The sequence below is a fragment of the Erpetoichthys calabaricus genome, chromosome 1 (assembly GCF_900747795.2).
Source record: "Erpetoichthys calabaricus chromosome 1, fErpCal1.3, whole genome shotgun sequence".
Classification (NCBI taxonomy): Eukaryota; Metazoa; Chordata; class Cladistia; order Polypteriformes; family Polypteridae; genus Erpetoichthys; species Erpetoichthys calabaricus.
In genome coordinates, this window is record NC_041394.2 from 70,925,285 (window position 1) to 70,939,182 (window position 13,898).

General features: G+C 35.9%; 1 protein-coding gene across 1 annotated transcript in view; it reads right to left on the bottom strand.

Moving 5' to 3' along the window:
• The window catches only part of LOC114669373 (uncharacterized), a 60,265-nt gene extending 50,342 nt beyond the window's left edge, over positions 1 to 9,923 (bottom strand). Inside the window, exons 1-3 of the mRNA XM_051922180.1 lie at positions 9,754 to 9,923; positions 4,680 to 4,940; positions 704 to 979 (exon numbers count right to left, since the gene is read on the bottom strand). Coding sequence (XP_051778140.1) covers positions 704 to 979; positions 4,680 to 4,940; positions 9,754 to 9,808 — 592 coding nt within the window. The 5' untranslated portion in view covers positions 9,809 to 9,923. The remainder of the gene's footprint in view (positions 1 to 703; positions 980 to 4,679; positions 4,941 to 9,753) is intronic.
• Between the last annotated feature and the right edge of the window lie 3,975 nt (positions 9,924 to 13,898).

The window sequence follows — 13,898 nt, forward strand, 5'->3', positions numbered from 1 at the left end:
GCATAAAGACTGACGTCAGAAGGACATCACTTCCAGTTCCCCTACATCATCACTTCTGGTCTGATCCCTTAAAGCTGCCATCTTTTCCAACCCTCATCAGTTCTGTTTTGGACTCAGTATTGTCAACAGCTCTGTGCTATTTTCAAAAAACCATTTGCAGCCAGGAATATTATACGGGTGGCTGCCCCAAACCTTTTCACATGTGTCAAGTCTGTTTCTTTTTTTTCCTAGTGTAAAAAGGATGTACAGATAATTACAGAAGTCAGACATGTGCAGCTATACCAATGGTATCACATGCTTACAAAAACAATTTCAAAAGAAGTTTTGACACTTTGGATGTTGATACCCTCCAAACAAATTTTACTTTTATTACAAAAGTGTTGCAATGAAATAGCATTTTAAACTATAGAATCAAAAAGATATATACTGTAAACAGCATAAGTTAGTTAATGTTATATATTTATACAAAATTTTAAAAAGGAAGCCTGTAGTTATATAAAACACCTGTCAAAAAAGTCAATATAACTACAGTATAAGACAAATACATCTGAAAACTGTATCTTCTAGATATTTATGATGTAATGAACATTGTGCAAACTTTTGATGCTACTTAAACTAAATGACCCAAGTATTTTCTATTTTGGACACATGATACATATGTAACAGAAAATATAAAATCAGACATAAGTTTATTTTCACCAACCTTTTCTCTCTAGAGTCTTTGCCCCATACTGTACATATTTCTTCAGCCATTCAAGGCAGGTTCCTTCCAAATAACCCTTGCTGTACTCATTAACTGCTTTATTAGAATCCCATCTCGCCTTAGTTGTTTGTCCATGCTGGCTAGCTGCAGTCCAGGTCAAAGTTTGTTTGTCAAAACTAATAAAATTATCTCCATCAAAACCATACTGCCAAAAACCTTGAGTGGTGCCATCATCATTCAACTCACATCCAGACATCATCTGCAATGTGTGAATTCCTAAAGAGACATGGGATAAGAGAAGAAATATTAGAGTGCACATTTAGAAAGATTTAACCTAAAATTCACATAGCCCATAAAATTTAAAATACTCAATGGAAATCAAAAATAATAAAATCAATTACATTTATTTAATATAGACTAACTAAGGCTTTAATTATATTATATCTATTAAGATCTCTACAAGCCCAAAGTGTTGAAAATCAAAGGCCTCCCACCAATCTCAATGCCTCTACCAGGATCAAGAATATACTGAGACATTATGAACAACACATATGTCAATAATAGATCAGGTACAAGCATAGAAATAGAAGAGAAAAAATAACCCAACTTTAATTTTCTTTTTTGTTCATTATAGGGTCAGCACCTGAACAAATTTAGCAGGTGGGCATTCAGGTGTGATGAGATTACACTAAATGTAAAGCCCACAGTAGTTCTGATTCACAGCAAATATGGCTGAGAGTACATAAGCAACAGAGACCAGAGCAAATGCGGGTTTGTTGTGCTGAATGCAACCATGGGTTCACATGGTAATAAGACAAAGCCAGGTTCTGTCGATCAAACATGTGGCCCTGGCAAACATACAGAAAGCCAACACAAAGCACTTGATATACAGCACTGGCAATAGGAGATCATAAAACAAAACAAAAATAAATAAAGAAAAAAAAACATAAAAAACAATATAGTGTCTGCCACCATAATAGTCAGTTAATGCAGTGCCACCTTAATACTTAGCTATTTAAAATAATACTGCACCAAAGTTTATGCATGGTATTCCTTAGTGTAAAGACAGTTTGTTAAACCACCAAACTTACCATTTAAAGGCGTAAACCTGAAAACTCCATAAACTGAAGTTATATGCTCAAAATTACAGCACTCAAACAAAAGAGGAAAAATGCTCTCAATATTGTTTCAACATTTAAGGTAACTGCTGTAATAATTTGTACATTTCATATAAACCAACCGTATACCAAATAATAATTATAACCAAATAATAAGTAATAATAATCCCATGAGTCAACACTTTCATAACAAGATCAAACAGGTAAGGGCTTAAGGAAGATCCCTGATGCAGTCCTGCTCTAACTGGGATTTTTTCTGTTGCCCCAACACTGCGTCTAACCCCAACACTGGATTCTCACTTGCTCATAAATATCCCAGACAATCTTCACATACTACTCTGGTACTCCTTTCTCTATCATGCACCTCAGCGAAAAACACAACAAAGAAAAAATAATTTCTATTAAATGGAAAGAGAGGAGGATGGAAAGTCACAGCATCCTTGATGTCTGAATTCAATAACACATACTTGACTAGACGAGTGTGAAAAGGATACCAGGTAGGTACAGATTTAACAGGCATTTGTGTAATTTTATTCCTGGTCAGAACAGAAACTGAATCAGCTTGATCTTCTATTTCATTTCATTTTAGCAACATTTAAAAAAGAATTAGACATATATAGTTTAACAGGAAAGGCCAACCGAAGCAGAAAAAAAAAAAAATCTATAGAATGTGAACAGCAATGTCTGTCATCATACAAAGGCTTATGTTCTATAGCTCTTGAAATCTCAGCAAAATGGAAGAAAATGACTTTAAGAAAACAAAAGTGAAGTCAAGATAATGCAGTGGCCTCTGTGATCACCAGAGCTCAGTGTAGTCAAGCACCTGTGAGATAAGATGAAAGAATAGTGGAGAGTACAGATCCAGCACCAGCTAATTTTGCAAAACTAGGCCACACTTGAGTTGGCATGTACCAGTATTTCTACAAACCCATCAATTTGTCTTATTCTCAGATTTATTGAGTGATCAACTCTCTGAAAAGGAGGTTTGTATTGAATAAGGTGACCTCTGGTAGAAAAAAAATACAGATCTGCATGAAGTCTAATCTGTCCATGAATTTTTTGGAGCTTCTCATGTAGTTTTTGTTTTGGGATTTGCGGCACTGCTGACAATCCTCCTCTTTTTATTTCCACAACAGTGCAGTAAAGCCATCAGAATAAAATGCAGAGTGGCAGGCATGAACATAATTTACATAACATTCTTCTATATTATTACTTTTCTTACAGTTGACAGATACAGTCTCTGGGTAAAAACAGCCAGTGTATCACCTTTTTCTAAATTTATGCATTTGTTCATAGTTTTAATTTCTATTAAAACTGGCTGGAGAAATTTTAAATTTAATTTAACTCATTACTGAACATTTCATGCAAAATGGAGTGCTGCAAAACAATCTTTTTAATTTGATGGCAGAGTAAAATGAAGCCCGAGTGCATCATATTGCTCCAGAATTTGACCGACCACTAACCACTTTCTTTACTTTCATCCTATGAAATTTCTTCTTTCTCAAAAACCTTAATTGATTTCTTTCACAATAAATTTGATCTTTGAACTGACAAGTTCCTTGTTAGTATTTAAATCTATTTGGTTGATTTTTATTCTGGAGAGATGCTTAATCAGTGTTCCTAGCTTGGACTTTATAAATCACACAGAAATGTGCATGTTTTTTTTTTTTGTTTAAAAAAAAAACAAAACTTTTTAAACATCAGTCTCTTGCAATATTCAGTGTATTATAATAATGTCTAGATGAATCTTATTTTCGGTTGACTTTGTGTAGTAGTTGGGATAATGATTAGTTTTTGCTTACAGTGCTTGACAGTTGTATATTTTGTTGCCTTATGAAGAAATCCCCAACTTTTTTGCAAAATAAAAAAAAAAAAAGATATAATTTACATTGACGTTTCCACATGCCACATTATAATTATAAAGTTTTGAGTATTACACAATATTAATTACACATTAAACAATCCATTATAAAACTCAAGCTGCTTTTGAAAAAAATATGAATGTAATGAATGTGTTCCACAAGCAGTTTTTCTTACATGAGAATATTCTTTTTTGAGTTACCTGTACTACCAATTAATCAATTCAGATCATATAGCAGTGCAATCATAACAACCTTAGGATTTGAACATCACGATACGTGCATGCAGAAATCTCAACATAACAGAGAAAACAAAGAAAAATAAGAGTAAATTTTAAAGATAGTATAAAGTATCTTCCTTTGTCGCTGCAGTATCATTTACAGTAAATGCAGTACACAAATTGCTTTACAATTACAAGCCGTGATGGCTATGGTGGAATAATGACTGGTAGGGCTTCGTGTTTATATCTTTCTATCCATCTTAACAACTATTATGTGAACAGCTGACTAAATCTGGTATGACAAGAAAATGAACACCCACCATATCCATAGCTGCATCCAGCATAGGAAACAGGAGAAAGAATATGCTAAAATTGCATTAGTTAAATTTGTGTTTGTATTGTGATTAAAAAAGCAAGTCTTTGTTAAAACACTGTCAACCACTCTACTGATTGGTTTTTGTTGTTACCTTTGTACACAGAGATTAAGAGATGTAATTTCGAGATTATTTTATGTATTTTTACATATTCTAAGTTTGTTAGACATTTCTTGAATTTCATACATTTCAGCATTATCTAATTGTGCGCAGTTATTTTATACTGCCTATGATCAAGATATGTTTTTAAAGAATAATAACAAAAATGTATGATTCGGAGTGATGAGTACTGGGGAAAATTAGTGTTCCAATTTTTACTTTCATAACCTACAATACATTTATAGGTTTCAGAAGAATAAATCTTATTTGATCAACAATTAAAGACCCCATTCTTTCATACTCACCTTTTGACTTATTAAAACGATTCATTAAAATGGCAATGTTTGCTTTGAAATTTTGCTGTACTCCTGTAACAATACCTTCATTTCCTCTATACAAGTTAAGCTTTTCTTCTTTATTCAGTAAATGTTCTTCAGGGATTGGTGCCTTTCTAATGCTATCATAATAATATACTTCCAAATCATCAACCATTCCAATTCCAGTAAACTCAGGAAAACCTTCAGCCCCTGAGACTCCAGTGTACATATACCAATAAGAATGACTACCTGAAAAACAAAAATGTGAAAACCAAGAAGATTCATGTGAATATACTGTAAACTGTACTTATAAAAAAAGTAATGAATGAATGCAATGGATATAAGGGCGGCACAGTGCCGCAGTGGGTAGTGCTGCTGCCTCGCAGTAAGGAGACCCGGTTTCGCTTCTCGGGTCCTCCCTGCATGGAGTTTGCATGTTCTCCCCGTGTCTGCGTGGGTTTCCTCCCACAGTCCAAAGACATGCAGGTTAGGTGCATTGGCGATCCAAAAAAATCAGAAAATGTTCACTCTCTCCAACATTACATTCTAATATATAATTCAATACATTTGTTTATCTGAAAAGACCTTTGCACTACCAAGAAATACGTACTGTTTTAAAGGCTGGAGGCAAAACCTTTCAGAGTAGTAACAGTCTCTAACCATCTAGGCAGGTAAAATGTGTTAACCATCAAGTGCAAAGGGTGAAGGCAGCTCAAATGAACTCGTACAAAAGAGTAAAAAATTGTATCAGTAATGAGCTCTGAAGCACAACATGATTGCTCAAGTTAATAATCAAAATTACTTCATTCGTTTTCAAAAGTTTGAAAAACACCTAACTTATAAAATATGCTTCCACATTTACAGTAGTACACCAGTATGGCTCAAACATTGCTGTCCAGTGTAGACATTTTTAATTCGGTGGAGAAAAACTTGACTTTTTCATTCAATAAGAGGTTAATGCAGAATGATGATTCTTACTAAACACAGCAGCGTCTGTGGTGGACTGGTCACAGAATATGATTTTTTAAATTTATAGTATATGAAAAATTATATTACCTTTTAAATTAAAGCTGCTGTAACAATTTAACAATTCAAGTTTGTCAGCAACCTACTTTGTTGGGTTTGTGACATTTGCTGTTGTGAGATTTATGTTTGTACTGGTTTACAGGGCTGCCGGATTTGACAGGCACTTTATAGCCCAATCACAGTTATAACCCCACCCAATCCTACAAAATCTAGCCTAGCGTTGGTTACCCATTTTAAGCAAGCAAACAAACATTCACAGTTTCTGTGTTTTGGGGTAAATATAGAAATTACAAAACTAAGCTTTAGAATGTACTGTACCAAGCATTTATGTGTGTTATATGGTGATAACTTGGGAGTTTTTTTAGCTTTGTTTGTAAGAGTTTCAAAAGGCCTTTCCAGGTATTCTGATTATTGAATCCATCCATCCATCCATTTTCCAACCCGCTGAATCTGAACACAGGGTCACGGGGGTCTGCTGGAGCCAATCCCAGCCAACACAGGGCACATGGCAGGAACCAATTAAGGGAGCAAACTACATTAAAAAATGCAAATTAATAGTAAAACAACAAAAGTAGATCCAGAAATTGATAAAGTACATCCAGCACCATTCTTTCAGCTCAAGAAAGAGTGAATCACATACTCAAGAACATCAGTGGAAATTAGGGGGAAGTACATTTAAAGATGAATCCAGGAAGCACTTCATAACGTAAAGAGTTGTGGGGCTCTGGAATGAAACTACAGAGACTTGTAGTTGAAGCAGAAACCTTGACAACCTGTAAGTGGGTAACATATTGGGACAGCTTAGCTATTCGTTAAACAAACGGGCTTGATGGACTGAATGGACTCCTCTCGTGTGTCAAATTTCTTATGTTCTTCAAAGAGTATTAAGTGTTTAAGGCTATGGCAAAAATACTAATATTTCCAAATGTTTTATGAATGTAAAAATCATACTTCTGTACTTTTCTACATGATGAATAAAAAAGAGGCAAAAATGAGTAGCTAATTAAATTAGATTAATTTGAGGTAAAAACCTGCAACCACTGGGGATCCACAGAACTGTGGTTGAGAACCACTGTAGAATAGCATAATAATGAAACCTGCCTATGCTTCAACTAAATAAATAAAAGACTAAATAAGACACTACAGGTAGGTAACTATATAAAAACTGCTCACATCATAATATAATATAAAGTATTTAACAGAAAAGTACCATAAAAATCCATCAAGTTTATAATATCACTTTACTACTAATGTAACAATTAAAAACCAATCAGGTAATACATAAATGCTTCATTATGTTATAAAGAATAAACAGTCACAAAGAATATAAGCCTTTTTGATTATATAAGTTAAATTTTTTTCTTTCAGGCTAAAAAAACATTACAAGCTTACATTTGTGACTCCACTAAGACAATGTAACACAATGACAAAGATCAGAGTGAAATACAGCACATTCTGTGCTCTTCAAAAACAGCTATGTTACAAAATGCATTCAACTATTTAGTATGTTAACGATTTATTGAAAATGTTGTATTCAAATAAAAAAAGCTTACCAACTATTCTTTATGTTGCAATTATGGGCGTTCATTAACCCATTACAAGTTGCATCTTTAGAAGTATTATATTTTAATATTTATTATTTTTACACCAATTGCAAACATTTCTGGATGTGTGATGGCTGCACACACCTACTGACTAAACTCTTTCACTGAAGATTCTACATTGCTTCTTCCAATGGTACACTACTCTACATGTAGGATGATACATAAAGTAGGAAGGACTTTGGGGAGTGGGGGCACTGGTAGAGCATCTGGTAAAAACTGGTTGTTTTAGCAAAAACATTAAGAATTATTAATTTGTCAGAATACAATGAAACCAAACATGGTCCTTATTACTTTACAAATAAAACAGAATTAAAAGTGTTTTTACAATACATCATTATATCACTGGAAATTAACATTTCCACAGTACTGGAATTATAATTGGATATTAACGCAACAGGCTTCAAATACATACTATATTAAAGTGATAAAATGTGCAGAGCTCAATTTTTAAAGCTGGGATTTTTCAAGTAGAAATGTGGAAACATTCATACCTTCTGAAGTATCACACACAATCTCACAGTACACAGGATGCAGAACTTTATACTCGTACTGTACACAACAAAATTAGAAAGGTTTTCGAAAGTAAGGTAAATATGTGGGTGGCCAAAGACTGACTTGTTTTGATATCTAACTCCTTTGCAAGGACTTCCAGATAGTTGGAAGATATAATGTGTCTTGAATTTTCCTAGTGGTGTGACTGTGGACACACTTTCCATGAGAGGTGAACAGTAGAATTCTCACTATATATTAAAATCACTCTAATTAGCTTAGTTTGATTTCTTCATAAGCATCTTGCTCCATGTGAAGAGTTTCAGTTCCTTAGGGCTTAGTTTGTGAATAAGGGTAAAGCCACTGATGTACTTGATCAATGTATCAGTGGAATGGTGGAGTTTTACCAGTCAAGGCTGTTGCTCTGTTAGTTTGATGTCTCTTTTCTCTCCTGTAGTCCTTTGTACGTTTGCAGTTTAAAAAGTGCTGGTTCTCATCCCAACAATGTAACACTCACTGGAAGAATATACTATTCCAAGCTACAAATCAGAGCATGATAAAACCAACAGGACAACATGATTAACACATAGCAAATTGGAACCCTGTTATTTACCCTTTATTGCATATTCTCCAAAGCTCCCTTTGAGATGCAAGTGAAGATTACAAAAAGAAGATAGAACCAAAAACACTGTAGTAAAACTCTTTTATGCCAATGTAAAACAGATCTGCCTTAAAGCCAAGTATGCAAACAATTCCAACTGAATAAATCAAGGAGCTAAATGGTGTAGAGCAGAGGCCACAGAACCCATTCCTTTCTAACACCTTCAACAAGACACTTGAAGCAAGTTTTTAATTGTGTACCCTCAAGTCCACAAAAATTGCATAGACAGTACAAACAAACCTTAAAATATCCAAGTGCAGATAAACAGCTGTTTCAAAAAGATCCAGTGCCAAAGCAGAATTCAGATTACTACTCCCAGATTTGAAATTCACTTACAGCCAAAGTTTCTATTTCAAACTGATCTTCCTTAACTGAAACATAGCTTGTCTCCTTTTTTAAATATAGAGCCAAAACGCCTCTTACTAATCTCAAAACTCCGTCCCTGTTTTGAATTTAAGACTAAAGATAATCCAATATACTGACTGTTTTCAGATTTTCTGTTTTATCCACCTCTCTGGCATTTGAAACTAGTTAAGATTTTTAAAAATCCAGCCACAGAAGTAGGCTTGGAAGCAAAAGATGCATTCTTTGATGGCAAGACTACTGAATACAGCATTCAGCTTGATTTATAAATTGAACTTATTACTATTACAACTGTATTTACTGTATTATGTATAATTATTTTTTTTCCTGTAAAAGTACATCTTAGTGTATTCTGTTATTTATCTAAACTATATGATTATCTGAAAGCAGAGCTTAAAAAACTGAACATTACAAATAGACTTCCTATAGTGGTGATAGGAAATTTAAACTGGTTTATCTTTAAAACTGATATTTTAAATTTTTAATACGTCATCTACTGTTTTTATTTTATTAATCCTAAATTCACTGTTGGATTCAAACGTATATATTGATGGACACGTTCATTAACAAACTTATCATGAAATAAAGAACAATAAATGCATTTAAAAACACAAATATTTGTACCCATTACAGACCAATAACGCCTGCTCGTTTTCCAGTATAATAATATTATGTAATTTCACCATTAGTTTATTTCACAGGTTGCTCTGAATACCTGGCCAGAGGGCAGGCAGCAGGCCAACCGGGAAAGCACCCGCTGATTGTAAACATCCGTCCGGCTCTCCGTACTATCAATATACCCTAGTATGTGTCAGGAGCTAGGCAGCAATGTGAATAAAGCAGGGCTGTTTTATGACTATATTCTATCCATTAATTCACTGTTAAATTCGCTTATAAAGTTAATACTATATGAGCTTACCTGCAAGAGTACCATGGAAACCACATAAGAAAAATACAAGCTGAACTGGCAACATTTCAAAATCGATTTAAGAATTAAAACAATCAAACATTGTGAGTAAGGACTTCAAAATTCAACTGTTCTCTCGGGATCGCTGGGTCGCACGATGGGGCAGGAACAGAGACTTCTTGGAAGTATGTGAGCGTTTGGCTTTTTTTTTTTTTTTTATTATTATTTTACAGATTCATTGTCACCTCCTGATTGGTTGGCTTGAACAGCTAACGAATCAAATTTCTCGTGTAAGCAGAATCCAGGTAAAGTTTTCTTACACTAAATGAAAGAGGATGTTGTCTTATATTGAAGCCAGTTAATGTGATTTAAAAAAAGTTACTCAGGATAAAACAAGGTAAGGCGTTCATTGACGGCTGGAGAGAAATTTTCGACAGCAAAGTCCCGTTTCAAGCACACAGCTCCAAAGGGTTTCAGTCCGTCCGAAACGGACTGTGTCCGGGTAAAGCCCGCTCTAAACGATGATGATAAATAATAGTATATACTTATCAAAACAATGAACAAAATTCATATTCACAATGATCACATACATAACATCACAAAGAGAAAGGGTGCGTTAATAAAGTTTAGGAATAAAGTAAATATAGATTTTCACGTAAGTAGTGAATGTTGTATATGCCAAGGTTACTTATACATATAGGTGGCGCAGTGGGTAGAGCTGCCTCGCAGTAAGAAGACCTGGGTTCTCCACTCCTTGCGTGGAGTTTGCATGTTCTCCCCGTGTCTGCATGGGTTTCCTCCCACAGTCAAAAGACATGCAGGTTAGGTGTTAGCGATTCTAAATTGTCCGTAGTGTGTGCTTGGTGTGTGTGTGTGCGCACCCTGCGATGGACTGGCACCCTGCCCGGGGTTTGTTTCCTGCCTTGTGCCCTGTGTTGGCTGGGATTGGCTCCAGCAGAACCCTGTAGTTAGGATATAGCAGGGTGGATGATGGATGGATATACAGTATATATATATATATATATATATATATATATATAGTTATTAATGTCACTACTTGCACTGTTTTGTCTTTTCTTTTTTAATCTTTAATAGTTAGTATTATGAAAAAATTTGTGTCAAATCTTATTCATCCATACTCACCAGGTGGTTGGATTAAAAAATGTATGATATATTGACTGATTCTTCCTCTTCCTCTTCTTTTGGCTGCTCCCATTAGGGGTTGCCACAGCAGATCATCTTCTTCCATATCCTCCTGTCCTCTTTCTCTTGCTCTGTCACACCCATCACCTGCATGTCCTCTCTCACCAAATCCATAAATCTTCTCTTAGGCCTTCCTCTTTTCCTCTTCCCTGGCAGCTCTATCCTTAGCATCTTTCTCCCAATATACCCAGCATCTCTCCTCTGCACATGTCCAAACCAATGCAATCTCTCCTCTCTGACTTTGTCTCCCAACCGTCCATCTTGAGCTGACCCTCTCATGTACTCATTTCTAATCCTATCCATCCTCGTCACATCCAGTGCAAATCTTAGCATCTTTAACTCTGCCACCTCCAGCTCTGTCTCCTGCTTTCTGGTCAGTGCCACCGTCTCCAACCCATATAACATAGCTGGTCTCACTACCATCCTGTAGACCTTCCCTTTCACTCGTGCTAATAACCGTCTGTCACAAATCACTCCTGACACTCTTCTCCACCCATTCCACCCTGCCTGCACTCTCTTTATCACCTCTCTTCCACAATAACCCATTAATCTCTGTACTGTTGATCCCAAGTATTTAAACTCATCCACCTTCACCAACTCTACTCCCTGCATCCTCACCATTCCACTGACCTCCCTCTCATTTACACACATGTATTCTGTCTTGTTCCTACTGACCTTCATTCCTCTCATTCTCCAGAGCATATCTCCACCTCTCCAGGGTCTCCTCAACCTGCTCCCTACTATTGCTACAAATCACAATGTCATCAGCAAACATCATAGTCCACTGGAACTCCTGTCTAATCTCATCTGCCAACCTGTCCATCACCATTGCAAATAAGAAAGGACTCAGAGCCGATCCCTTTTGTAATCCCACCTCCACCTTGAATGCATCCGTCACTCCTACTGCAGACCTCACCCCTGTTGGCATCCGGATAAGTTGCCTCCCACATTTAGCCCCTCACATTTTGCCCCAACACATTTTGTTCCCGGTAATGAAAAATTTAATAAACCTTACCCAACATTGAAAATAAAAACGTTCACTCAGGTAGTGTTCTTATACGACTCACAGATCAATGTGTTCCACTGAAAATAGTATGCGTGATTACCTTCATAAAAGGTGAGTATTGTACTTAAAATTTAATCCGTGTTATGTGATATAGTATTATAAGATTGTACTGGATTTCACGCATTTTTTTGCCAGCACTATGGCCATTGCCTTTATGGTTTTCGTAGCCTGATTATCGGTGGTGCATGACTGTGTTGAAGAACCATATATCAAAACTGTTGCGTCACCACTCACCGCATCGTGTATTACTTTCTCACTGAAAGCATTATTTCTGCATCGTGACTAAACCTAAAATCAACTTTATAAAATTTCACTATGGCAGAAAGAATTTCGTCAATTAGAGGCAAAAGAAAATTGATAGATGATGATAACCACATTTACGTGTTTTCAAAGAAAACAGTCGATGAACAACATGGAATCTGCAAAGGACGTGTTTAGACAGTCGGTTTGGAAGGCCCAGTTGTGAAAGTGCTAACTAAGTATAATCATCCAGCTCAAGCTGCAAGACCGGAAACACTGCGATTGGTTGACCAAATCCGGCAACATGAAAAAACCACAAGAAATTGCTGTATCTGTTGTTGCAGAGGCACATGCCAATGTCACATACAACTTTGAGTTCTAATCAATAATTTTATAAATGGAAATAATTTTTTGTGAACATTAAAATTACAAAGATATTAATTTAGTACATAAATTATATTTGTTATTATAATTGTATTTCACGTATGTTTTTTCGCAACGGCATGTGATACTAATTTTTGTAAAATCATTTGGATTCGTTTAATCGAAATACAAATTTATTGATGTTTACAGAGGATTTCATTTAAGTAATGCACTATTGCTAACTTTTTTATCATTTTGCTACAAAAATGTTTAAATTAGGAAAGATATTTTTGAACGCTGAGAACGATTATTCACTTTATTTTTTCTAGAAACTTCCAACACTAAACACGTCTGGGTGTGGGTATTAGAAGTTACTGGGGTGAGGGAGAAATATCATGGAGGTGAAATGTAGTGGGGGTGAAACGTGCTGGGGGTGAAATGTGAGGGGAAAAATGTTAGGGGCAAAATGTGAGAGGCGAAATTTCCATAAATCACCACTGTCACACATCCCTCTACATATCCTGTACAACTCTTACGTACTTCTCTGCCACTCCCGACTTCCTCATACAATACCACAGCTCCTCTCAAGGCACCCTGTCATATGCTTTCTCCAGGTCCACAAATACTCAATGCAACTCCTTCTGGTCTTCTCTAAACTTCTCCATCAACAATCCTCAGAGCAAACATTGCATCTGTGGTGCTCTTTCTTGGCATGAAACCATACTGCTGCTCACTAATCATCACCTCACTTCTTAATCTAGCTTCCACTACTCTTTCTCATTACTTCATGCTGTGGCTCATCAATTTTATCCCCCTGTAGTTACTACAGCTCTGCACATCCCCTTATTCTTAAATATCGGCACCATTACACTTCTTCTCCACTCTTCAGGCATCCTCTCACTTTCTAAGATTCCATTAAACAATCTGGTTAAAAACTCCTCTGCCATCTCTCCTAAACACCTCCATGCTTAAACAGGTATGTCATCTGGACCAACGGCTTTTCCATTCTTCATCCTCTTCATAACTGTCCTTACTTCCTCCTTGCTAATCCGTTGCACTTCCTGATTCACTATCTCCACATCATCCATTCTTCTCTGTCTCTTATTCTCTTCATTCATCAGCCTCTCAAAGTACTCTTTCCATCTGCTCAACACAGTGTCCTCGCTTGTGAGTACATTTCTTTATCCTTTATCACCCTAACCTGCTGCACATCTTTCCCAGCTCGGTCCCTCTGTCTAGCTAATCGGTACAGGTCCTTTTCTCCCACCTTAGTGTCCAACCTCTC